This window comes from Watersipora subatra, chromosome 3 (assembly GCF_963576615.1).
Source record: "Watersipora subatra chromosome 3, tzWatSuba1.1, whole genome shotgun sequence".
In the NCBI taxonomy this organism is placed as follows: Eukaryota; Metazoa; Bryozoa; class Gymnolaemata; order Cheilostomatida; family Watersiporidae; genus Watersipora; species Watersipora subatra.
Window position 1 is genome coordinate 4277324 of NC_088710.1, and position 26606 is coordinate 4303929.

The 26606-nt window shown below is 36.4% G+C and overlaps 1 protein-coding gene across 1 annotated transcript in view; it reads right to left on the reverse strand.

Moving 5' to 3' along the window:
• Positions 1–5489: 5489 nt before the first annotated feature.
• LOC137390142 (uncharacterized) overlaps positions 5490–26606 on the reverse strand; it is a 28780-nt gene continuing 7663 nt past the window's right edge. Inside the window, exons 4-9 of the mRNA XM_068076414.1 lie at positions 22858–22952; positions 21206–21302; positions 14681–14854; positions 13303–13540; positions 7093–7192; positions 5490–6222 (exon numbers count right to left, since the gene is read on the reverse strand). Of these exons, the coding sequence (XP_067932515.1) occupies positions 6162–6222; positions 7093–7192; positions 13303–13540; positions 14681–14854; positions 21206–21302; positions 22858–22952 (765 nt within the window). The 3' untranslated portion in view covers positions 5490–6161. The remainder of the gene's footprint in view (positions 6223–7092; positions 7193–13302; positions 13541–14680; positions 14855–21205; positions 21303–22857; positions 22953–26606) is intronic.

A 26606-nucleotide genomic window follows, 5' to 3' on the forward strand; every position in this document is an offset into this window, starting at 1 on the left:
AGCTATACAGAGCGTTAATACGCCCCTAAGGCTGAGAAGCTTAATGAGGTTTTAGACATTTGCTCAAATCGGGTCTTCAATCTGCCTGACCATCCATTACATTCTTACTTCTCTATAAAACCCCTACCCTTTATACCAGACACCAACACCTTGTCAATTTACATTATAGAACAGAGTTATGCAAAAGGAGCTTTTTCTCACATTCACGTAATTTACTGCGTTACTACTTCTGTTTTTGTTTTATGGTGTAATTTGCTCTAAAAGCAGTGATTGGTGTAAATAACATAAATATCTATTCATCTATGTTTATATATTCTCATTCATTTAATGGTGATTCAATTTATTATCATATGCCTAAATACCTTGTAGCTATTATGATTTATAAGTCGTTGCTTATTCATAGACATTACAGGGTGAAAAAAGCTATATTGTCACATGGCCCACTCGAGGTTTAGTCAAGTTCCAGGGCACTGTATGGCCCATGAACTGCGAAACAAAACTTTATGAAACACTTTCAGAACAGTTAGTGAATCTTGGAAAAAGAAGTGGTGAATACCACTTTTTTAGTTTATAATACAGATGTGGTGAGGCTAAGAGGTCAACTGCGGGTTCAATCTTGTGATGAAATGTGGTATTTTTATTCAAATCCTTGAGACCGCCATTTTGGCATCCATAGGGTGCAATTGAACGGAGAATAAGAACCGGACAGGCAGATGATACTATGAGTTACTGAAAGGCAGCTTCTTAGCAAAGGGAGTCTTGAAGATGACAGACTCTTTTTTGTGATAGCAAAGACTGAAACCATCACTTTAGGTTATGGTGAAAAAGACCTGAAGTTGTGTCAACCAGCAGTGCCAATAAAACTCTATGAAGTTGTGTCAACCAGCACTGCCAATAACTACTGTATGAAGTCATGTCAACCAGCAGTGCTAATAACTACTCTATGAAGTCATGTCAACCAGCAATGCCAATAGCTACTCTATGAAGTCATGTCAACCAGCAATGCTAATAACTACTCTATGAAGTCATGTCAACCAGCAGTGCTAATAACTACTCTATGATGTCATGTTAACCAGCAGTGCTAATAACTACTCTATGAAGTCGTGTTGACCAGCAGTGCCAATAACTACTCTATGAAGTAGTGTCAACCAGAACTGCCAATAACTACTCTATGAAGTCATATCAACCAGCACTGCCAATAACTACTCTATAAAGTCATGTCGACCAGCAGTACCAATAGCTACTCTATGATGTTGTGTCAAACAGCAGTACCAATAACTACTCTATGAAGTCGTGTTGACCAGCAGTGCCAATAACTACTCTATAAAGTCGTGTTGACCAGCACTGCCAATAACTACTCTATAAAGTCATGTCGACCAGCAATGCCAATAACTACTCTATGAAGTCGTGTTGACCAGCAGTGCCAATAACTACTCTATAAAGTCGTGTTGACCAGCACTGCCAATAACTACTCTATAAAGTCGTGTTAACCAGCACTGCCAATAACTACTCTATAAAGTCATGTCGACCAGCAATGCCAATAACTACTCTATGAAGTCGTGTTGACCAGCAGTGCCAATAACTACTCTATAAAGTCGTGTTGACCAGCACTGCCAATAACTACTCTATAAAGTCATGTCGACCAGCAATGCCAATAACTACTCTATGAAGTCGTGTTGACCAGCAGTGCCAATAACTACTTAATGAAAGCGTGTTAACCAGCACTGCCAATAACTACTCTATAAAGTCATGTCGACCAGCAGTACCAATAGCTACTCTATGATGTTGTGTCAAACAGCAGTACCAATAACTACTCTATGAAGTCGTGTTGACCAGCAGTGCCAATAACTACTCTATAAAGTCGTGTTGACCAGCACTGCCAATAACTACTCTATAAAGTCATGTCGACCAGCAATGCCAATAACTACTCTATGAAGTCATGTTGACCAGCAGTGCTAATAACTACTATATGAAGTCATGTTAACCAGCAGTACCAATAACTACTCTATGAAGTCGTGTTGACCAGCAGTGCCAATAACTACTCTATGAAGTCATGTCAACCAGCAGTGCCAATAACTACTCTATGAAGTCATGTTGACCAGCAGTGCCAATAACTACTCTATGAAGTCATGTTAACCAGCAGTGCTAATAACTCCTTTATGAAGTCGTGTTGACCAGCAGTGCCAATAACTACTCTATAAAGTCATGTCGACCAGCAGTGCCAATAACTACTCTATAAAGTCATGTCGACCAACAGTGCCAATAACTACTCTATGAAGTCGTGTCGACCAGTAATGCAAATAACTACTCTATGAAGTCATGTCGACCAACAGTGTCAATAACTACTCTATGAAGTCATGTTAACCAGCAGTGCTAATAACTACTTTATGAAGTCGTGTTGACCAGCAGTGCCAATAACTACTCTATGAAGTCATATCAACCAGCAGTGCTAATAACTACTCTATGAAGTTGTGTTGACCAGTAGTGCTAATAACTATTTTATGAAGTCATGTCAACCAGCAGTGCCAATAACTACTCTATAAAGTCATGTCGACCAACAGTGCCAATAACTACTCTATGAAGTCATGTCAACCAGCAGTGCTAATAACTATTCTATGAAGTCATGTTGACCAGCAGTACCAATAACTACTCTATGAAGTCATGTTGACCAGCAGTACCAATAACTACTCTATGAAGTCATGTTGACCAGCAGTGCCAATAACTACTCTATGAAGTCATGTCAACCAGCAGTGTTAATAACTGCTCTATGAAGTCGTATCAACCAGCAGTACCAATAACTACTCTATGAAGTCATGTTGACCAGCAGTGCCAATAACTACTCTATGAAGTCATGTCAACCAGCAGTGCTAATAACTATTCTATGAAGTCATGTTGACCAGCAGTACCAATAACTACTCTATGAAGTCATGTTGACCAGCAGTGCCAATAACTACTCTATGAAGTCATGTCAACCAGCAGTGCTAATAACTATTCTATGAAGTCATGTTGACCAGCAGTACCAATAACTACTCTATGAAGTCATGTTGACCAGCAGTACCAATAACTACTCTATGAAGTCATGTTGACCAGCAGTGCCAATAACTACTCTATGAAGTCATGTCAACCAGCAGTGTTAATAACTGCTCTATGAAGTCGTATCAACCAGCAGTGCTAATAACTATTCTATGAAGTCAGGTTGACCAGCAGTACCATTAACTACTCTATGAAGTCATATCAACCAGCAGTGCTAATAACTACTCTATGAAGTTGTGTTGACCAGCAGTGCTAATAACTATTCTATGAAGTCATGCCAACCAGCAGTGCTAATAACTATTCTATGAAGTCAGGTTGACCAGCAGTACCATTAACTACTCTATGAAGTCATGTTGACCAGCAGTAGCAATAACTACTCTATGAAGTCATGTTGACCAGCAGTGCCAATAACTACTCTATGAAGTCATGTCAACCAGCAGTGCTAATAACTATTCTATGAAGTCATGTTGACCAGCAGTACCAATAACTACTCTATGAAGTCATGTTGACCAGCAGTACCAATAACTACTCTATGAAGTCATGTTGACCAGCAGTGCCAATAACTACTCTATGAAGTCATGTCAACCAGCAGTGTTAATAACTGCTCTATGAAGTCGTATCAACCAGCAGTGCTAATAACTACTCTATGAAGTCATGTTAACCAGCAGTGCTAATAACTACTCTATGAAGTCATATCAACCAGCAGTGCTAATAACTACTCTACATGTATGAAGTAGTGTTGACCAGCAGTGCTAATAACTACTCTATAAAGTCATGTCGACCAGCAGTGCTAATAACTGCTCTATGAAGTCATGTCAACCAGCAGTGCCAATAACTGCTCTATGAAGTCATGTCAACCAGCAGTGCCAATAACTACTCTATGAAGTCATGTCAACCAGCAGTGCCAATGACTACTCTATGAAGTCATGTTGACCAGCAGTGCCAATAACTACTCTATGAAGTTGTATCAACCAGCAGTATTCACCCGCTGCTACAAACTCTGGTCTGAAGGCTAAGGTCAAGGTAACAAAACATTGCATGGACAGGGGCATGATGCAGCATAAGAACAACTGCTTTATTATATAACTGTATTTAAAATTACAACCTTCCTCTTTTTTATTTGTTATGTGAAAAGAATTGATAATCACCTCCCAAAGCACTTTACATAATTGTCAGTTGTGAACTTATGACTAACTGAACTTCAGGTCATCAGCGTATGGCCATTGAGAACAGATTGTCTCTATACATCTTAGTTCTTAGGATCTCTATCAAGGATCAGATACTTAGATGTGAGAATATGCAATGGTTAATACCAGACAGGGCCAACTATTATTAATTAAGAGCTAAGAACATCTGAAACATTGACGAACTATTCTTGCATCAAGTTGTCAGATTTCTACTTTGAAGCCTGTAAACAAAACTCTTCAATAAGTATAAGGTAGATATAAGTATAATAAAATATTGCTTTAATAGCCATAACTGTTACACAACGCCAGCACTCTAAATTGCTTCCTTATGACATATTTAGTATTTCATTTATAAAGATGTTAAAGGTTGACTTGCAACAAAATTCACATTACAGTTATTTGGTATCAAAAGATTCACCCTGTCTCACTCTGTTGTGTTGTAGGTGCCAAATATGTGGAAATGTGATTACAAGCTCAAAAACGAAAAGCCGCCGTAGATTGGAATCTGTTTATTTCTCTGACGTAGTCATTACAGTTTGGTATTGTCTTATCACGTGATGTTCTCACGTGAATTAAAAAGCCAATAAAAAGCTCAATATAAAGCTTCGGAAAGTTTATGACAAACACTTTGGGTTTTACCGAAGACCCTGTATCAAATATAGATGTTCGCTACTTTACAGTTTTGTTTCGGCTTGATCTAATCGTCAAGTCGTAATCTGATCATGTGACCCAGTACTTCGCAAATAATTTTTGCAGCCCTTTTCGATTATCACAGGTGACCAACAGGCTGGTTATGATTATCAGACAATGATATGTACTCCTTCGAGGTAAGGTTAAAAAATTAAATGAACTTTAACAGTAAGTTATAAGATATTACTGCTAAAAGTGACAGCATTACAATGACGGTAAAACAGACGCATAAAAACAATAGACATGGTTTTATTGCAGTGTATTTGTGAAAATATTTTGACGAATAAGGTTGCATGAAAGTGTAAACAGAAACCATCTACCACAACTACGTCACATTTGAGCCGTTTTGGAAAGAGAATCCAAACTACGGCGGTCTTTGTGGGTGCGATTAGCTGTTCGTTTTTTAGCTTTTAAGAGCTTGTAATCACATTCCCACATATTTTGCACCTACAACACAACAGAGTAAGACATGGTGAATCTTTTGATATTAAATAACTGTATTGTGAATTTTGTTGCAAGTCAACCTTTAAAGAAACCAGGTTAAACATTCCAAGCTTATTTATAATGCAAGTAATGATACTAAGAAAGGGGTTAAATACACAAATTCAATTTCAAATAAGTATCCTTAGAAACAGATGTGAAGGACCTATAAAAAATTTGAAATATATTCAGAACTGGATTAAGACTAGACAAGACTCGACTAGATGCTGACATATATTTATAGAAACTCTCGTAACAACTCAGAAAAGACTTAGTTTTACTGTGTATTCATACTATAGGTAGTTTCTTTCATGATGGTTTTGTATATATTTTACCAACTAAAAATGCATATGATGAAGAGGACAGCTTTCTTCTTAAGAGTTGTGTTGCCATGTTACATGAGCAAGCAAGTCCATTATTTTAATTAGAACATTCTAGTGATGTATGAATTGCATCTTATTCATTCTTGAAAATGTAAGTTGGTAATCTGGACTCAAGGTAATAATATCAATTTGTATAATAGCTATCGAAAATATAAAGAATTTTATATAAAATAATTATATTATAAAAGATAAAGTTGATACAGTATTCATAAAAACTCTGGAACCAATGTCGGGTATATAAACCACAATAGTGAAGATTTGGAAGACAACAGAAAATTGGTACTTAAAATGATTGTTGCTTGTATGACGAATCGTTATGTTTGTTATAGTGGCAGTAGCAATACTTGTCAGCTATGGCAATTTGTTGATAATTGCAGTTGCCAACTTGTCAGGCTAAAGGCGTCTTTGCATGCAACTCTTGATTTTGTGGAGCACCAGCTGGAGGGTACCTGTATCATAAAAAATTGGAGTTGTATTTTTCAGTTTATGCTAACACAATACAAATAGACAAATAAATCTAGGTGTAGATTATATCTACATTCACAGTGTCATAAAATAAAGCGAATCAAAGGCAGATCAAATAAACCCTAAAATCTTAAAACGTCTTATCAAATATAGAAGGTTGTATTTTCAACAAAAATAATTCTAACCCCAGGAGTTAATCATAGCTTTTAGTAAACATCTTACGAGTTCAAACGCCTCTATTTGTATTCTGATGGTGACATCGAGCTTCAATACACAAACAATATAGGGTGAATATGTTTTACATAACATATATTAAAAAGTATTGCAGCGCTGGTTTCTCAAAGCAAAAATTTCAAAAGCTGTACTTGAAGCCTTGGTTAAGAGCAGACAACTCCTTTGTAACACTAATCATAATTAAAGTTAACACATATATCTAATCATCAGCTTGCTGCATCATGTCTTTACTGTGATTAATGATCACTCAGAGTTTGACTTAGTACAAACACTGTACAGCTATGAAGCATATTCTGCAATGTTCTAAAGTGTGCACTGTACAGCTACAGACCATACACACGCGCGCGCATGCACGCTCGCACGCACACACAAGTTACAGTACATGCACTGTACAGCTGCAGAACAAATGCTGTAATGTTACAGAACATACAACGTACAGCTACAGAACACATGATGTACAGCTACAGAACATACACTGTGAAGCTACAGAACAGTCATGCCGTGCAGCTACAGCAAATACAGGAAGGCATCAATACAGTTACAACTGATGTTTTCTCTTGAAGGTCTGTTAACCGGTCTCCACAATTACTACTCTGCTTAACATCAAAATCTATACTCACACGATATTATTCTGAGGAGGGTATTGGTTGGCACCTGCAGGTGGATAGCTTTGTGGGTCAACAAGCGAATATGCGGGTGGTGGTGCGCTAGCATGGTTTCCTACATACAAATTTGATAATTCAGGTAAATCATAACCCTGCGACACTGCACTAAGATAAGGATAATAAACTTCTGCTTTTCAAAACTTTCAAGCTTTCAAAAGTTTTCAATCTTGGTTGCAGTCTCATCACAGATCTACATACCTATATCAATAAACAACAGCAAAAGTTATTAGAAGTCTGACATTCAACTGGAACAGCAATGACTGGGAGGGAGTACTGGCTATCAAATGGAACAGCAATGACGATTAGGAAGTACTGACCATAGAGTTATCTCCCCCTAGAGTGATAACTGTGCATTCAACAACACGAGCGTTTCCGGTGCCAACAAGGAGCGTTTAGGCCACGCCCCTTTTTTGTGCTAGTCAATCGTAGTGATCGACAGAACAATAACGTCAGCCATGAGAATGATCATGAATTTCCAGTTAAGAGAGTAATTATTGCTCATATTAAAGAAATGATGATTATAGTTTATTACTCTAATATATGCTTATTATTTAAAGCAATTCAATACCTACATGCATTGAAAAGGCACTGAATAGATGGTGTTAAGTAAGTGAGTTAATGCAATCAGTTACTCCAATGATATAAAGCCCCCAAACATGAGGGGCTGTATATCATTGGTTATTCATAGATAAGATAGATAGTCATACTGGGGTTGTATTACATTGGTGTGATGGGAAGCTAATCGACTGCCATCAACTGAAAGTATTGACATTGTATGGTGATAGAGTGATTCATTATCACCTCAGTTCACAAACAGCCCTTGGATGTAATCTTAGATTTCAATACATATCAATCAAATACACTATGTTTCCATGATGCGCAGTGCTTCGGAGTTGCGCTATCTCCGAATCATGGAAACGGCGTCTTCGCACTGAAATCACTGCGCACTGATCAGTGCGAAGCCAGTGCAAATTCGAAGCAAAGAAACAGCGACTGCGCAGTGGCTGCGCATAGCTCTCATGCCGTGGATACAGATTCTTCGAAGGCCATAAACTAGTACAAAGGTTGTCCCGCTAATCTTGTTTTTTTTATTCTTCCGATCTTCTTTCACTTAAGTTTAATTATGGTCTGCATTCACGAGGATGATGAGGTGATTAGTTTCCTGGACTTTGTTATCGATGCCAACACATTTCGAAAAATAGGTGGCAAGTCCTAAATTAACGTATAAATAATATTACTTAAAAATACTTATTAAAAATATATTACTTTGTAAAAAGTGTGTTAAGGTTTGTAAAACCTTGTGAATGTGTATTGTAAATAAAAGTATAATGACGACAGAATCATAAAAAGACCGTTTATGACGTTCGGTATCCGTGATCGATTCTATTTCTCCATCAGGCGATTCGATTTATACAATTTCTCTTCTCTGGCTAATTTGCTGAAATTCTGAAAACCACTGCGCAGCATAGAAACGTACAATCCCCTCGACTTCGGAGGGGGGCTGCTTCGCAGTACTGCGCACCATGGAAACATAGTGATACATAGACTAGCTTGAAGCAAAGATGTCCACTAGTTAGTGGACATCTTTGCTTGATGTAAGCAAGCAAAAAGTTTGAAAGTTAGAGTGGCAAATGTTGTTATATGTTAGATAAAAATAAATTATACTTAATTATACTAAATTATAATTATTTAAAAATAAAATAGACTTTTTATTACTTTATTTATTAAATAAAGTAATAAAAATTAGCTATGATTACAATAATTTTTTATTGTAATCATAGCTAAACAGATTATAATTAGCATTACTTGCTAATTATTTTACATTTAAACACATTTAGTTTTATTTTTTTTCCTAATTTATTTCAACAAAACACTTCTTTCATGATATGAAATTTAAAAGTTGTAGTTGTTTGAAAAAGCTTGCAAACCTTTAGAGTTGTTTTCTTTTTCCTCTTAATTCATTTAAATTGCTTAAAAATATTTTCTTATGATATGAAGTTTAAAAGTTAGAATAGTAAATGTTATATAAAATTAAATTTTCTGTCCAAATACTTTTTTATTACTCGGGCAACACCGGGTAGTACAGCTCATAGTTGATGGCAGTTGATTAGCTTCCCATCACACCAATGTAATACAACCCCAGTATGACTATGTATGTTATCTATGAGTAACTGCTTGCATTACCTTCACTTTCACTCACTATCTATTCAGTGCCTTGGCAAGTCATGCAGGTATCAGGGATTATAATTCATTTCCATATTATTTCCATTTCCATTTCCATATTATTTCCATTTCCATAATTCATTTCCATATTAATTCCATTTCCATATTATTTCCATTTCCATATTATTTCCATTTCCATATTATTTCCATTTCCACAATTCATTTCCATATTAATTCCATTTCCATAATTCATTTCCATATTATTTCCATTTCCATATTATTTCCATTTCCATAATTCATTTTCATATTAATTCCATTTCCCTACTTCATTTCCATAGTATTTCCATTTCCATATTATTTCCATTTCCATAATTCATTTCCATATTAATTCCATTTCCCTACTTCATTTCCATAGTATTTCCATTTCCATATTATTTCCATTTCCATAATTCATTTCCATATTAATTCCATTTCCATAATTCATTTCCATATTATTTCCATTTCCATAGCATTTCCATAATTCATTTCCATATTATTTCCATTTTCATACCATTTCCATACTTGTAAAATAAAATTTCCATATCCATTTCCCTAAAATTATGGAAATATTTATGTTTATGGAAATGAAAAAGTAAACATTTCCATAATATGTTTAACAATCTCTGGTAGGTATTGAATTGCTTTAAATAATAAGCATATATTAGAGTAATAAACTATAATCATCATTTCTTTAATATGAGCATTAATTACTATCTCAAATGGAATTCATGATCCTTGTTTAACCCTTCTCATGGCTGATGTTATTGATCTAGTCAATCACTACGACTGACTAGCACAAAAAAGAGGCGTGGCCTAAACGCTCCTTGTTGGCACCGGAAACGCTCGTATAGTTATCACTCTAGGGGGAGATAACTCTATGGTACTGACCATCAACTGTAACAGCAATGACTGGGAGAGAGTAGTGACCAACAGCTAGAACAGCAATGAGAGAGAGAGAGGAAGTACTGACCATCAACTGGAACAGCATTGACAGGGAGGGAGTACTGACCCTCAAATGGAACAGCAATGACAGAGAGGAAGTGCTGACCATCAAATAGAACAGCAGCGACAGGGAGGAAGTATGGTGAAGTTTATAAACAATCTATTCCAGCATAAATGACGCTTGGATCGCCCATTGTTAAAGATGTGGTTGCGTCAAGAAATTCGATTTAATGAAATTAAGACCCACAAAAGGCTAAAACATCAGCTCCAATTTGATGTCATTTTTGTCTTTGTAGACCAACCCTGTCCAGAGATATATGCGTTTGAATGGAGCCCTCTTTTAAAAAGCTCACGTTCCAGCGGGTGCTTCTTTCGTGACGTCACAAGCAATACATCTGAAAAGAAACCACGAGCGATAAATATGAGGTCGCTTCCTTAGCCAATCATCAGCGCGAAATTTTTATATAGGCCGTAATAAATGTTATCACTCGTAAAACGTGTTGTCTGTGATCTCAAATTTAGGGATTTTACTCTATTATTAAATCGCATGGACATCAATATTTACTAAATTAATTAACAACGTTACTTTAATGAATTACTCGATCGACACGTTTTATTGGCGGACAACATAATTGTAAAAATTGCTGTAAAGTTACTGCGAAGGTGACTCCGAGTTTTCTTGGCATCAGGTAGTTAAAGTTCTACGGAAGAAGATCGGCGAATGGAGGTAAATTTATCTTTTACTTTGAGTCTCCTTTGGAGTTTCCTGTTGAGTTTACATTCAGATTATATTTCCCTGTTTGAGGCTAAAATGTAATTTCCTGTGCGTGCGAGATACATATGTACAGTGAGTTGTTGACGGCTTCTTTTTAATCTTTAGCATCTAGCAATACAATGGCTTAGATTGATGAATATACTAAAGGTAATATTTTAGTACTCATTAATACATGTACTAATTAATAAAATTATAACTTTTTGCTATCACTAATCATCGTTTTATATTTTTTTATCGGTTCACCTAGCTACATTTGCTTCAAATTTTTTGTGGCAGTTTTTTCTAGTAAATTAGATTTATGATTTGACTTTAGATGTTCACTTTTCACTTGTAGAAAGTGAAGAAAATCGATTGATCAATACAAATCTTTAACTTCCAGAACCAAAGCTTCGAATCATTGGCTTGGCGTATTGTGCCTTTGTTAAACATTTATTCGTTTTTAAAATTACACTCACATTCTATCTAAACCCCAATTTGAAAGCTTTCAGTAAGCTTTGAAAGCTTTTAGAATGACATATCTATGAATGACATATATTTATTGCATTTGTTTTACTGATTTCAGGATGTTTATGTCGTCCCACCAGCCGAAGCAGCTTTGTCAGTGTAGAAACTGCCATAAAGGGGAAAGAGAGACTTGAATGTGTGCTGCATATACCATGATGTTTTGTTTGAGTTTGTTGCAGTAGATGAATTTGTCTTATTGTATCAGCTAAAACTACGTGAGCGACCACGACTTGATGAATATTTTCAATAAAAGCTTTATGCCGAGATGAAAATCTTTTTGCTTGTAAAAATTATATAATAAAATTATATTGTTGAAGATAATGCAAAACATGATTTGCAGAATATTGTAGTAAATTGGATACGGTATATGGATGTCCGCAGAACTGGAGAATGTGAGTTCAAATCCAGTTTGCAGCAGACTTCTCATCCTTAAAACTCTATCCTTATGTATATTCTTTTCAAAGACGCAGCTTGCTTATTTTACTTACGGTAGTAAGAAACTAGTTTTCAGTGTGGGCAATGATATACAGCCCCGCCCCAAGGATAGGCGACGGACATGATGTGGGCGGGGCTTTTGGGAGGCTGTATATCGTTAGTGTGGGTAGCGGCGGAACTGTGCTGATACAAAGACCTTATTCTACATAGTTTGCTTGACAGAATTACCGTAGACCGGTAGAGTTGGTAGTCGGTACTCAAATGTTTACACAGCATTTGGAGAAAGTGACTAAGACAAATTTTCAATTTTCGTTATTTGAGGCCTTTGAAACATTCATAATAATAATGTATCTGTAGTGGGGTTTAAAATTTTATTCCAACCAACATTAGCAAATACAAAATAAAATATATGCCAATAGAGCCGCGTAGGACTAGACTTTTATCGCAAATAGCCGATGTGAATATGAGATATATTGACAGATAAATCACGCGTGACATCATTTTGGGCAAGTCTGGGCATGGTTTTTTGGCCTGAGCGTTTTTACCGCGATCAGATCCTTTCGATTTTAATCTTCAAATATCTTGGCAATGAGATTGCCTAACACAACAAACAACATATCAATTGATAGAGAAAAAAATGCTTTCTTTTAAGATCAACTCAAATTTGACGCAACCACATCTTTAAACTGAAAACAGTTATGTTTTTAACTTATTACTGATGGGAAGGGGTCTCAATATGATTTTCTGATTTAATTACTTTTCATTCCTCGGGTGTTGTAAAATAGAAAAGCGACAGAAAGGATAATACAATTGAAATAATGAAAAGCGGTGTTGATTTTTGTATCAAGTAAAACTAAAATGCAATATCATAAATTAAATGTTTGATCATGTTCACTGATTGATCCACATATTATTATCATATATTATGTTATATTATTATATTATTATATACATTATCCCACATACTATTATCATATATTATGTTACCATATTATTGATTATCAGTTGTAACAGTGATGTCAGACTTTTGGCTCTACAGCCCATGGGATTGGGTCGTTTGTTGTTAAAGGATGACAAATGACATTGACTTGATTAAGCTGCGGTAATCTGAAATTGGCTGCGAAATTGACAACGCCCTGTGAATGGCTGCTGAAATAGATTGTTTATAAACTTCACCAGAAAGTACTGACCATCAAATGGAGCAGCAATGACAGGGAGGAAGTACTGACCATCAAATGGAACAGCAATGACAGGGAGGAAGTACTGACCATCAAATGGAACAGCAATGACAGGGAGGAAGTACTGACCATCAAATGGAACAGCAATGACAGGCAGGAAGTATTGACCATCAAATGGAACAGCAGGATAAAGAGAAGGTTGAGCAGATGTCACAGGTGGACCTTGTATCCCTGGCTGACCAAATCTTGCTGGTGGCTGTGGCATCTGGAAAGGCTGGTTGCTTTGAGGATAACCAAACTGTGGTTGTGGTGGACCGGCTTGATACGCAACTGTTGTCTGAACTCCTGGCCTTACTTCTGGAACATTCTGCATTAAAAGTTGAAAAACCGTAACAGCAAAAACCCATTTTTAAACGCTATGTTATTGCTAATGATAGCACCCTTTACGGATTACTTGAAATACGTAGAATAGTGTTGCATAATAAGTAAATGCAAGGATTCAATAAAGTGCATCGATAACACCAAATGAACTTTATCTTAAGGTCTCTTTATTTTAAGATTTTAGATTTTTAACTTGATTAATAAATTTTACAAAAAATCTTTGAAATATCATTTTTTCCTAAAATATCCAATCTCAGCAAGTTCTCACCCTCACTCGATTTAAAAAGCAGTCATAAATAATGAAAAACATTGTATTCTATAAGAGAGGTTGTAAACATTGTGTGGTTGTGAATAGAGATCTGCCATAAGGAGTTACATTTCTAATAACTTCTGACAGAAAGAGATTTAATTGAACTATTATAAAGTATTATTATTCTAGCAGTAACGTTCGTTGTGAGAGATCATCATGCATACCATGCGCACAATTAATTTGTGTTGCAGCAAGATGGTCGATTAAGGCAGATGGTAGCGTACTTGACTAGGAAGCTGAATATCCGGGTTTCGTTCCTGTGCAGGGGAATATTTTTTCCTGATGCTTTTAGTGTGGCTTCGGAGACTTAGACGACACGGCTCTTATTATAGTAAATACTATAGCAACTAGTATGCTGGCAAGTTCGTATGCTGTGAGAGATCATCATGTGTAATAATTATGTGCACAATTATTCTTTGATGCTACAAGATGGTTTAGTGGCGCAGTTGGTAGTGAGCCTAGCTGCAAAGCCAGACATCCGAGTTAAGTTCCTCTTTGCTTTGACCTTTTAGTTTTAACCTTTAACCTTTAATTCTTTTAACCTCTTAGGGTAGTTTCAGCGACGGACACCACTCTTATTATAGTCAAGATTAGGACATAATCCGTCTGCATTGCGGACAGTGTACATGTAGGTTAAATATAACCTACTTATAGTCGTTTTACTGTGACTATTATATTTGCTATTACAGGAGTCTACTAGTTCATCTTTTGCTTCACAAATACTGGTTTATAGCGATCACATTATAGATGTTCAATAGACAACTGGAACCACACAAAGCGATATACGTAAAAGGTTTATGCATAAAACCATCTTACTGCAGTAATTATGCCTCCAAATAGAGCTGTGCCAGCATTCTGGGCAACATATGAGATGGGATCCTGATGGTAGTGACTTCCTGCTGGGTGTGTGACCATGACATTTGGCGTTACTACGGTGGCTCCAGGTCCCATAGCAGAAGTAATAGGAGGGGGCCCTTGGAATGGCCCCGCCTGAAAATGTAGATGACAACAAACTTGTATATACTCATGCTGGGCATAATATTTTACAAAATGTGTACATAGGGTAACTACAAAGGTTATGTTAACGACGGCAGACCAAAAGTTTCACCATTTTATTGGTTGCTTTTCCGAGGCTAGCTGATTTGGGACCACAGGCTTCACCAATTACTAGTTCTGTATTTAGTTAAATGTATATGTACTTCTTTTACTGAACAGGTGAAATTTGGTGTGTATTATACTTAACATGTTGCTGCACATGTATTTAAAAAATTAAGATTTTGTTTGGAGTTGTTTTTTCTCAACTAGATAAAACCAAACCAATAGATTGCAATTGAAATTGTGATTGTAAAGCGTGACCTCACTAGAGTGATTACAAAATGATAAAAGCATTAGGGTGATAATGACAGACCTATTGCAACAGCAAAACTGAAATACATGTACAATGATAAGAGAAGTTATCAGAGAGTGATTCATATGAATTAATGTCTAGTAGGAAGTTGCTAGCTAAAAGATGCCAACTAGTGAATTAGACAAAGGTCAGTATATATGGACAATATGGAATCACTCTCAAGCACCCTAACTTGTCTTAGCTTGTCATAAACAAATATGGCTATGGTTGCTGGAGAAAATGCCTGTGGTGTTTTACCACAAATGAAAAGTCATACAGAATGCATAGGTATGATATCAAAGCAACTCATTAAACAATATGAATTTCTGGACTTCGGTTCTACAGACCATCCAAACTGTGGAACTAGATTTTAAGAGGGTTGTAATGATTCACCAGGTATTCATGATTAGACTCCATCGTAATGTTCTTAGAAAAGAATCAAAAGATTTCACAGTACAGATGAACATGCTCTCATAGAGGTATATTTCATAGCGGTACGAGTAGTACTGAATATAAATTAATCCGTTCCCATAATCTGAAAAACCTACCTAAATCAGGACACTACAATGGAAAATGAGCTTTTAATTGTTGTAATTGACTACCTACGCCAACTAAGTAATAAACACCGTAAAACCTCTAATTGAACACCACCTTTATTTGAATGCCATCTCTATTTGGCCACCATTCTATGTAAAGGGTTGAAAAATAAAGCACCACCCTTTAATTGAACGCCACCTCCATTTGACCACCACTTTGACATTTTTTGGTCTTCACAAACCTATAATAATAAGTGATCAGTAGAAAAGTGTACAGAAAATCAGACTAATGATGACTCGGTGGTATCAATAACAATTAATTGTTTCGTTGTTTCTGTTCGTATCGAAGTCTGCTTTCCACTCTAAAGGTTTTCGTTTTTTTGTTGTTATAACTTTGAAAGCAACACCATAGAATTATTAATAACTGTATCAGGCTAATAGTAGTTCCTTGTTCCTTGTAGCCCTCCCACATAAATCACAGTGTGATTAGGCTAACGTTACTTCAATTTCAGGGCTAAAATTTGCAGTTTTCCAAAGCGTGGTCTTGGTATTGGTTTTGTTAAAATGTCAGCTAGCATTACTTCACTTGGACAGTACTTTGTAGCAACACTGCCTGCCTCTATTGCCACACCGCTTCCTTTGTAGCCCCAAATAGAGCTATGTATTCCGATTCAGCAGTAGAGAGTGCAATTGTACTCTGTCGTTTGCTGAACCAGGTGATAAGATTGCCTGCGTACAGAAAAGCAACTCCGGTAGTTGAATGTCGACCATTACAGTCATCAGCCCAACTAGCATATGAATATCCTACAAGGGTGTCATTGTTTTTACTGTAGTAAAGTCCATGATCAGAAGTTCCCTTTAGGTAGCGTAATACATGTTTCGCTGCAGTAAGATGAGTGACTGTAGGACATGAGTTGAATTTTGACAGAACTCCCGCTGAATATGTAATATCTGGGCGAGTAGCTACTGCTAGATATAAAAGGCTACCGACTAGAGATTGATAGAGCTTTGAGTCCACTGATTTACTTCTATCTGACTTCACGAGTTTTACATCAGTAGCTGCTGGGGTAGACGCTAGGTTGCAGTTCTGCATGCCAAATCTGTGAAGGATCTGTTCTATGAATGCTGGTTGACTAACTTTCAAGCAATGGTTGTCTTTTTCCTGCTTCATAGACATGCCAAGAATAAAGTGCAGTTCACCCTGGTCTTTCATTTCAAACCTGTTGGCTAGTTTCTCTTTTGCCTTGTAGTACAGCAGATTCAGTGCTAGCCATTATGATCAGGTCATCGACATACGTACACAGCAATGATTGTTTTGGTCTGATCACTGTTTTGTACATGTATGCACGGATCAGAGGTTGACTGCTTGAAACCTTGCAGTTTCAAGAACTGATCAAGAACAGAGTTCCACCACCTAGGCACTTGCTTGAGACCATATATTGACTTTTTTAACGACACACCAGGTTTTCGGTTCCGGGTTTAGTAAAGTCTTCAGGCTACATCATATAAAGCTCTTCATTTATGTGACCATTGAGAAATGCAGTCACTACATCCATTTGATGCATATGCATATTGTTACTGACACCGTAAGCCAGCAAGGCTCTAAGGCAGAGGTCAGGAACCTTTTTGACTGAGAGAGCCAAAAAGCCACATATTTCAAAATTTAGTTCTAGGAGAGCCATATGTATAATTTGAATCTCGAAAACATAATATGGAAAAAGAAGATCAACAAATTTAGTATGTTTGAGCAATTTTAGAGTATAAGAAAATTGGATTTATTTCGAACAACAATGTTCACATAATCGATAAGTTCACATATCAAATTTTTTAGCCATCTTTTGATTTGAAGGGTTTACCTTGTGATCTAAAAGTGACTTGCGCGGTCTCTGTGCAGCCAGCGCAGAGCCGAGTAAAGAAAGCCCTAGAAACTCTTTGCTGCGTGGGCCCCATCAAAAAGTTGCAAATGAAAATATATTTCTATTAACTGGATGATATTTTTTATTTTGGTTATTGTTACTGCAATTTCAGCGTTATTTGTATTATTATGATAATTAAATTAACAGCAAAATTATGGATTATTTTTTCTACTGGTTTGTCAAAGAGCCAGATGCAATCATTGAAAGAGCCACATATGGCTCGAGAGCCATAGGTACCCTACCCCTGCTCTAAGGGATGGGTACTTGATTACTGGAGCGTATGTTTCGTCATAGTCTATTCTAGCATGCTGTGAAAACCCTCGAGCTACATAAGGTCCTTTAAATCGATCTACATTTTCTTCATGGTCAAATTTCGCCTTGAATACCCACTTACAACCAATGGCACGACGCTTGGGAGGTAAACTGACAAGCTCTTAAGTATCATTTGCAACTAGAGACTGATACACTCTTTTAGCAGTAGCTAACCATTCTTTTGACTGCAGACTACTAGCGGCTTCAGACAACGTTTGTGGTTCAATAATGCTGTGAGCCATGCATGCTCTGTAGTTAGTTTCAATACTCGAGTTGCTGTACTCATCGATGCCAATTCTGACTGGCGGCTGATGTGAGCGGCTAGAGCGACAAAGCTCACCATTATCGTCGCTATTACAAAGATCGAGTAAAGTTAGGTTGTCAGAGCCGATTGGCGTAGATACCTCTACAGATATTTTCGGAGTTGTCTTCTCAACTGAACCTGTTATTATTAAGCCTACTTTTGTTCCGTCAAAGACTTTTGTCTCATCTTGTCACGACATTGTGTGATTTTGAGTCATATAGCCTTTTGATCTAGATGAATAGCCAACAAAAACCATGTTTTCAGCTTTCACATCAAACTTCTGTCTAAGCTGATCTGGAATATGACTGTAAACTACGCACCCAAATACTCGCAGACGACAAATGTTTGGCTTTCGTCCAAACCAACATTCATGTGGAGTTATTGAAGTGGATTTGTTAGGTAAATGATTTCTAGTATATACAGGTGTAGCTACAGCTTCGGCCCAAAAAGACTTGGGCAGTTTTGACTGAAAAATTATAGCTCTAGCCGACTCGCATACAGTACGATTATATCGTTCAGCCACCCCGTTCTGCTCTGGCGAATATCTTACAGTAAGTTGATGATGTTTACCTTTTGACACTAAATATTGTTCAAATTCATTTGATGTGTACTCACCACCACGATCACTATGTAGTGTGAAAATTTTCAGCCCTGTTTGATCTGTAACATACGCCTCAAACTCCCTAAACTTATCAAAAACTTCAGCCTTCTCTTTTATAAAATAGACAAAAGAGTATCTAGTCTAATCATCAATGAACGAAACAAAATACACACTACCCGAAAATACACGACTTGATTTGCATAGGCCCACATACATCTGTATGCACTAACTCAAGAGGTTTAGTAGTTTTAACAGCAGTTTGACCATGAAATGGCTTTCTAGTCATTTTAATTTTCTTTTTAGTCATTAAAATATGCCTAAATTTAAATTTCCATGTAGTATAATTGTTTCCTGTCAGTTTGTCTAGCGATTGCTTTTCTTCAGATAACTCTGCCATTCTCAGTTTAAACGTATGTCAATCAGCCTGTAATGTCTGGGCCCATAACCTGTTAGGATTATGGTGTTTAGAAATTATTGAATAGCACACTCAGAGAGTACACACTAGCTGTTTTAAAACAAGGATATATATAGGTCTAGACTAGACTATAACGAGTATAACGTCATCCATAGATATGTAGAAAGAATGTTTATCATAACAAGGTGTCATCATAGAAACATTAGTGACTCAGTGAAATATAAACGACACGACTAGTACATTGTATATGAACGACTAGTATATGAACGACTAGTATATGAACGACTAGCATATGAACGACTAGCATATGAACGACTAGCATATGAACGACTAGTATATGAACGACTAGTATATGAACGACTAGCATATGAACGACTAGTATATGAACGACTAGCATATGAACGACTAGCATATAAACGACTAGCATATGAACGACTAGCATATGAACGACTAGCATATGAACGACTAGCATATGAACGACTAGCATATGAACGACTAGCATATGAACGACTAGCATATGAACGACTAGCATATGAACGACTAGCATATGAACGACTAGCATATGAACGACTAGCATATGAACGACTAGCATATGAACGACTAGCATATGAACGACTAGCATATGAACGACTAGCATATGAACGACTAGCATATGAACGACTAGCATATGAACGACTAGCATATGAACGACTAGCATATGAACGACTAGCATATGAACGACTAGCATATGAACGACTAGCATATGAACGACTAGCATATGAACGACTAGCATATGAACGACTAGCATATGAACGACTAGCATATGAACGGCTAGCATATGAACGACTAGCATATGAACGACTAGCATATGAACGACTAGTTTTAGACTAAAAATTCCTCTTAGCGATGCAGCTAAAAACTTATCATTTGCACAAAATGCAATGCGTCAAGGTTTTCTTCTTCTGCTCAAAAAATTGTATGCAGGCTAATATCGACTAGTTCAACATTGCAGGAGAAGATTATTAGGTCAAAAAACGTTGTGGAAGTTATTAAACAGCCAAAAGATCAAAAACAACGATCAGAATGCGACTTTCTAAGCAAAATATACAAATATTTTTGTTTAAAAAATGTTTCAATTTTTCATGCTTAAGGATGCGGCTAAAAATTTATCATTTGTACGAATGATAAATTCTTAGCACGCTTGTTCTGATAGATTCTAATGAGCTTTATGAAAAATAAATTGCTAACCTCTATTTGAACGCCAACCCTATTTGACCGCCACTTTAGGGGCAGAGCAGAAAAATGGAGTGCCATGGGGTTCAAATAGAAGTTTTACGGTACTCATCTAATGGTTATGATCTACAATAAAATTTAACATGAACTGTATAAAGTTCTTACCTTCAAGACAGTAGCTAGCGGCGGTGTGAGAAAGACTTGACAGCAACACGTTCGATACGCTAGAGTTTTGTGCTACATGACATAAACTTTACATTTAACCTAAAAACTTGACATACTATTAATAAAAGTGTGTACAATACGCAGACTTAAAAATAGGTTTTAATCTTACATTACAGTAAACTTAATTCCGATTTCAACTTTTTCCTTTTTCCTGCCGGGTTGGCTCTTTTTGCCTCGCCTTCACCTTAACTGTTAGCTAAGATTTTTAAAACCGTTTCAAACTACGAACTTTCAAACAAGAAAGACTGAGCGATACTGTTCTCGTAAGTTGTCTCTCGCACGGTCGGCCGCATCGAGAACTGTCTCGGCTCGTATCTAAAATTTGTTTTACATTTCCAAAAAACATTTGCTCAGAATTTTCCTTGTATCTCAAATTTCTCATATGTTGAGGTATGACTGTATTATACATGTATATAAAAGAGTAGAACTGTACCTGGTCTAGAATACCAAATACCCGAGTTTGGTCTGCTCTTCCGAATGATTTCACCAGCAGCTCTCGAGACTGAGGGTTTTGTCTATCGGCAATATGTCTGGATATAAAGATATACATGCATTTTTAACAGATCTGAAGCAAAACCTTTAAAGGTTGACTTGCAATAAAATTCACATTACAGTTATTTGGTATCAAAAGATTCACCATGTCTTACTGTGTTGTAGGTGCCGAATATGTGAAAATTTGATTACAAGCTCAAAAACGAAAAGCCGCCGTAGATTGGAATCTCTTTATTTCGATGACGTCACCATGAAATTTGATTGTTGTCTTGTCACGTGATGTTCTCACGTGAATTGAAAGGCTAATAAAAAGCTCAATATAAAACTTATCGTAGCATTAGTTTATGACAAACACTTCGGGTTTTACCTAAGACCCCGTATCAAATATAGATGCTCGCTACTTTACAGTTTTGTTTCGGTTTGGTCTAATCGGCAAGTCGTAATCTGATCATGTGACCCAATACTTCGCAAATAATTTCTGCAGCACTTCTCGATTATCACAAGTGACCAACAGGCTCGTCATGATTATCAGACAATGATATGTACTTTTTCAAGCTAAGGCTAAAAAATTAAACAAATTTTTACGGTAAGTTATAGGATATCACTGCGAAAAGTGACAGCATTACGATGAGGATAAAACAGACGCGTAAGAAATAGACATGGTTTTATTGAATGCGTGAAATATATTTGTGAAAATATTTCGACGAATGAGGTTGCATGAAAGTGTAAACAGAAACCACCTCTCACAACTACATCACATTTGAGCCGTTTTGGAAAGAGAATCCACACAACGGCGGTCTCGTGTGGCTGCGATTTTCTGTTCGTTTTTGAGCTTTTAAGAGCTTGTAATGACCTTTCCACATATTTTGCACCTACCACACAACAAAGTAAGACGTGGTGAATCTTTTCATATCAAATAACTGTAATGTGAATTTTGTTGCAAGTCAACCTTTAATCTAAGCGAGATACAATGGTTCTTCACACTAACATGTCTTCAAAAATATCTTTGTTTATGAAGTTGTCGTTATTGTATTAATATAACATTTATAAAACATATTTTATATTAGACAGAGTTTCTGGAATAAATCTGTTTTATGGGTTGAAGAGCTTGTAACTCTCCTCCATGGTTACGTAATCAGAACACATTCCCTTTGCTGATTCAGAGAACTTTCTGGACACATTTGGCGTTGTTACTTCTTAAAACAGCAACCACAACCAAGGCAAGGAGTGCTTAGGAAATGAAACAATGGTAGGCAAGCGCGCAAGAATTTGTGTCTTTATATTTTTCGTGTGCATGTTCAACATACATGTACAGATTTACGGGTATCACCTCCTTAAAAAAGTTATGCACCGTTTTCGAATCGCAATAACTTGGAGTTGTCTACCCATTATTGTTTACAGTATTGAGTACTTTTGTATGGCACTTCCTTCAAGGCTGATTAGCAAACTGAAACTGGTTTAATCAATTGAAATCTTCATCTCAAGACATCGCATTACATGTGCAACACGTGAAAATATTTGTCAACGAGTTTTGTTCTAGATAATTCTTTCTTTTTGAGTGATTTTGTACTTAAAAGAAGCACTACTACTTACACAGCTAACAGTTTGACCAAGTCTCTCTTTTGTCCTGTGTAGATTCCCATTTTGATGATTGGTTCAGCATCTTTTGCTACCATAGGTAGAATTCTCTAGCAAAACAAATACACATGCACAACACAGAATTACGAGGTCAGTGAGAGTATGAATTGGCTTACTCTGTATGACTATTACTAACGACAGCTGTTAATAACTGCAACCTAGTACTATAGCAACTATCTGAGTTACAAGTTGCACGACTAAGTTCACTCGTACTTATACCTACATTCAGCAGGTTCAGAGTGTTACTCACTAAGCACCTAGTCATTACCACTGGAAGGTCAGTATTGTTTATATTATTATTTATGCTACGCCCTTATCATGGCCTCAGAGAGTAAAGACAATTTAGTCAGCAATCGCATTGAAGCAAAGAAATGCTGTCGCTAGAAACAAAGCCTAACATGATGAAACGTGTCTCGTCAGACCTATTGCTTGATCTTTTTTTATTTATACAAAAGAAGAAAGTGTAGGTTACGTGCAACCTAAAAGTGGATTTTAATTTTTTACACACATATTTTTTATTTTTAATATTCTGTACCTTTGTGGTAATTTTTATTTTCGGGTTTAATAAGAATCCTGTGTAATATATCTTCTTTTTTTCTTCTACACCATTAAGTTATTATTATTAATTTATTATTCAGTAAAACAATCAAAGAATAGCATTTGGATGTTTTTTCTATACTGAGAACATTTTACGATGAGGTCACAAATGAAACATTTGAATTGGATTTCCTCTTTGCATCGTATGTCCTTATTATACACCTCAAACAGGTATGGTCTGAGCTACGACTATGTTGACCTCCGGTTGGTCAGAACCAATCTAGGTCATAACTTGGATAGCGAGCGCAGTTGTTAGTTTCTAGCAACTGGTACTATTATTAGCCAGAAGGTGGTAAAGCTAGTAGTAGTTATTAGTAGCATTAGTCAAAAGGTGATAGTGGTTATTGCTTCCAAGTTTTACTGGGGTGTCTGGTTACTCAAGAGAACTGAAGTATAGTGGAATCTCGGTTCTCGAATGCTTCAGTTCTCGACCAATTCAGTTTTCAACCAAAAAATTGAGAATTGTTCGTCTCAAATCTGAAACATAAATTCGGTTCTTGACCAAACCGGAGCATGCGCATTAGAAGTCAACGTTCGGAACAGCTCCGGAAACAGCATGGGAACATTTGTTGTCAAAGGGAGAAGCAAGTTACGTTTCATAAATCCTTTACAAAAAAATGGAACCATCTGGGACGACATCCTTCTACCAAAGAAATTTGCTAGGGAGACAACTCCTCCAGTCGAGCTACCCTAAATTGTATTTGGAAGAGAATTCTTCTTCAAATATGTGAAGAAACCGTGCCATTGCTGTTTATATTTTTTTTTCTCACGATTTTTCATGTAACTGATCTGTTGCATTATTTGCTGTTTCATTATTAATTTCTGCAATTTTTGGTATTTTATCATAACCTAAAATGTTTTCGATGTTTTAAGAGAAGAGCATACGAAATGTTTACTTTTTGTTTTCTGTTTTCATCATCAAAGAAAGAAAATGATTTATTAAAAATACACAAGGTTTATATCTACCCATTTTTATTTATGGTATGTAGTATACTGTACAGTTTATCCCACTACCAAACACGAGCGAAGCGATTGTTTGGGAGATTTATGATAAATGCATATGTGCACACAACTCACGAAAATTATTCATCAACGGCCGTCGCAAATCCTTGTACCGAAATCTCATCAACAGATTTAACCATTTTTCAATAGAGTCGTTTAAGTATAATGACAATACAAAACACATATAAACCTATTTAAATATGTTACCAAGTCTTTATTATTTGTAGAAAATTTCCTAAATCTTACCCATCTGATCGGATTATACATAAATAGACAGATTAATTCGGCCTGAAATTGTTTTTAAAACTTGGCAAGCCTTATTTTTATCAAAATTAAGATCAGCGAATGAAACGCCGAGCGACAGAGAATGGAACCATTAAGTCGTGTGCATTTCACAAAAAAAAAACGTGCACATTTGACCGGTCTATAGCATGGTCTAATTGCCGAAGGTTTCTGTAATTAGCGTAGAAGTACTGAAAAGTTTGTTTCTTTATTGCCGATTTTAAAGTACTTGACATTTTGGACACTTATAAGTACTTTGGTATTTCAGCTGATGTCCAAAGCAGTGAAAGTAAAGGAAATGACGATGATATTTTTTTAAGGACTTTTATGAGATTACTACAATATTTAATTACAAGAATAATTATTCGATTTTATAAGATTTAATTATAAGAATAAGCATTCGAATTTACAAGATTGAAGTATTTAGTGACCGATGTTGGGTAATATGTTACTGTTATTATTTCTTCTAAATAGTTTTGTTAAATAGATTTTTTTTAAATCTATATAAATATCACAACTTCTTGATATTGTTAGCTATGATGTTTTGAAATGTAAACAAAATTGTGCATTGGTTTTCTATTATTACTGTATTACTATATTAATAATATTGGTTATTCTAATAATATCAGTGCATTTTACTTCTAATATTGCATTTCTCCTATTGCGGGGGAAAGATATAAACATATAATCTTTTCCTTCCATTATTGCTGTTTGTTGTATATAATAACACCCAGTACATTACAGCTACCATTGCAGTTATCCTATTGCACTGCAGTGCCATTTGACTGCTAATATTGCATTTCTCAACCATCAGTACCCTTTCTTTTTTCCAATATCACTTTGGTCGTGGGCTGTATGGCAGGGGAATTTCTAGCGGTGTAAAATGTTTAAAAAATACTTTACTAAAGTTGTTTTCTCGGCTTGGACAGATTAAAATTTACACATATTAATTCTAATGGGAATAATTGTTTCAGATCTAGAACAACTCGGCTTTTGAACAACCACCTGGAACGGATTATGTTTAAGAACCGAGGCTCCACTGTATTTGTTATAATGGGACACTATCAGATCAGCTGCAATACTGGTAGAGTCAAACCTCCACTAGCATTTATAATCACCTTTACACACGTAAAATTTGGAAAAAGTTTTGCATGGTACAAAGTAATTTTAACATATGATATACAAAACTTCTCAAACATTGCACTGGTTAACTAACAGTAAAAAAGATAGCAACACTAATAATAGAATGCAAAAATAATGAAATATATAGCCTAAGGGAAATTAATTTAAGCTACTGTAATTTCAAGTAGAGATAGTATTGTAAAGGTCTGGCCCCGGTAGCTGAGCCAGCTTTACTTTCCTAACAAGGCGGTGCAGTCTGAACACTGGGCCTTCCCCTCGTCGGCCTGCCTGGCACACCTAGTGGTCTGGTCAGGCCGCGGCTGGTTGCCCTCAGTTCAGGCTCACTTGGAATGCTAACACGGCCTGCTCTCTGAGACCCTATCTTGGCTAGTCTAGGTCCCGGCTAGCTTACTGGAGGGCCTGATCTCCAATGCTATCGCATTTCTGATCAGGTCCGGTCGTAACGCAGCCAACCCCTAGCCTTCCTTAGGTGTCTCCCAAAGCAGTTCGTACTTGAAGCCAGATCAGTTCCGGCAGAAGGATCCTTACTAAGCCAACCAGGCAGGCATCAAACGTAGTCAGTTCGTAAGAATAAATGTAGTCTATTTAATATATATATAAGCACATGTGCAATACAGTGTTAACCGCATCGAATTCACAAGAAAAATCCCAATGAGTTGGCCTGTGCCTTCTCCTTATAT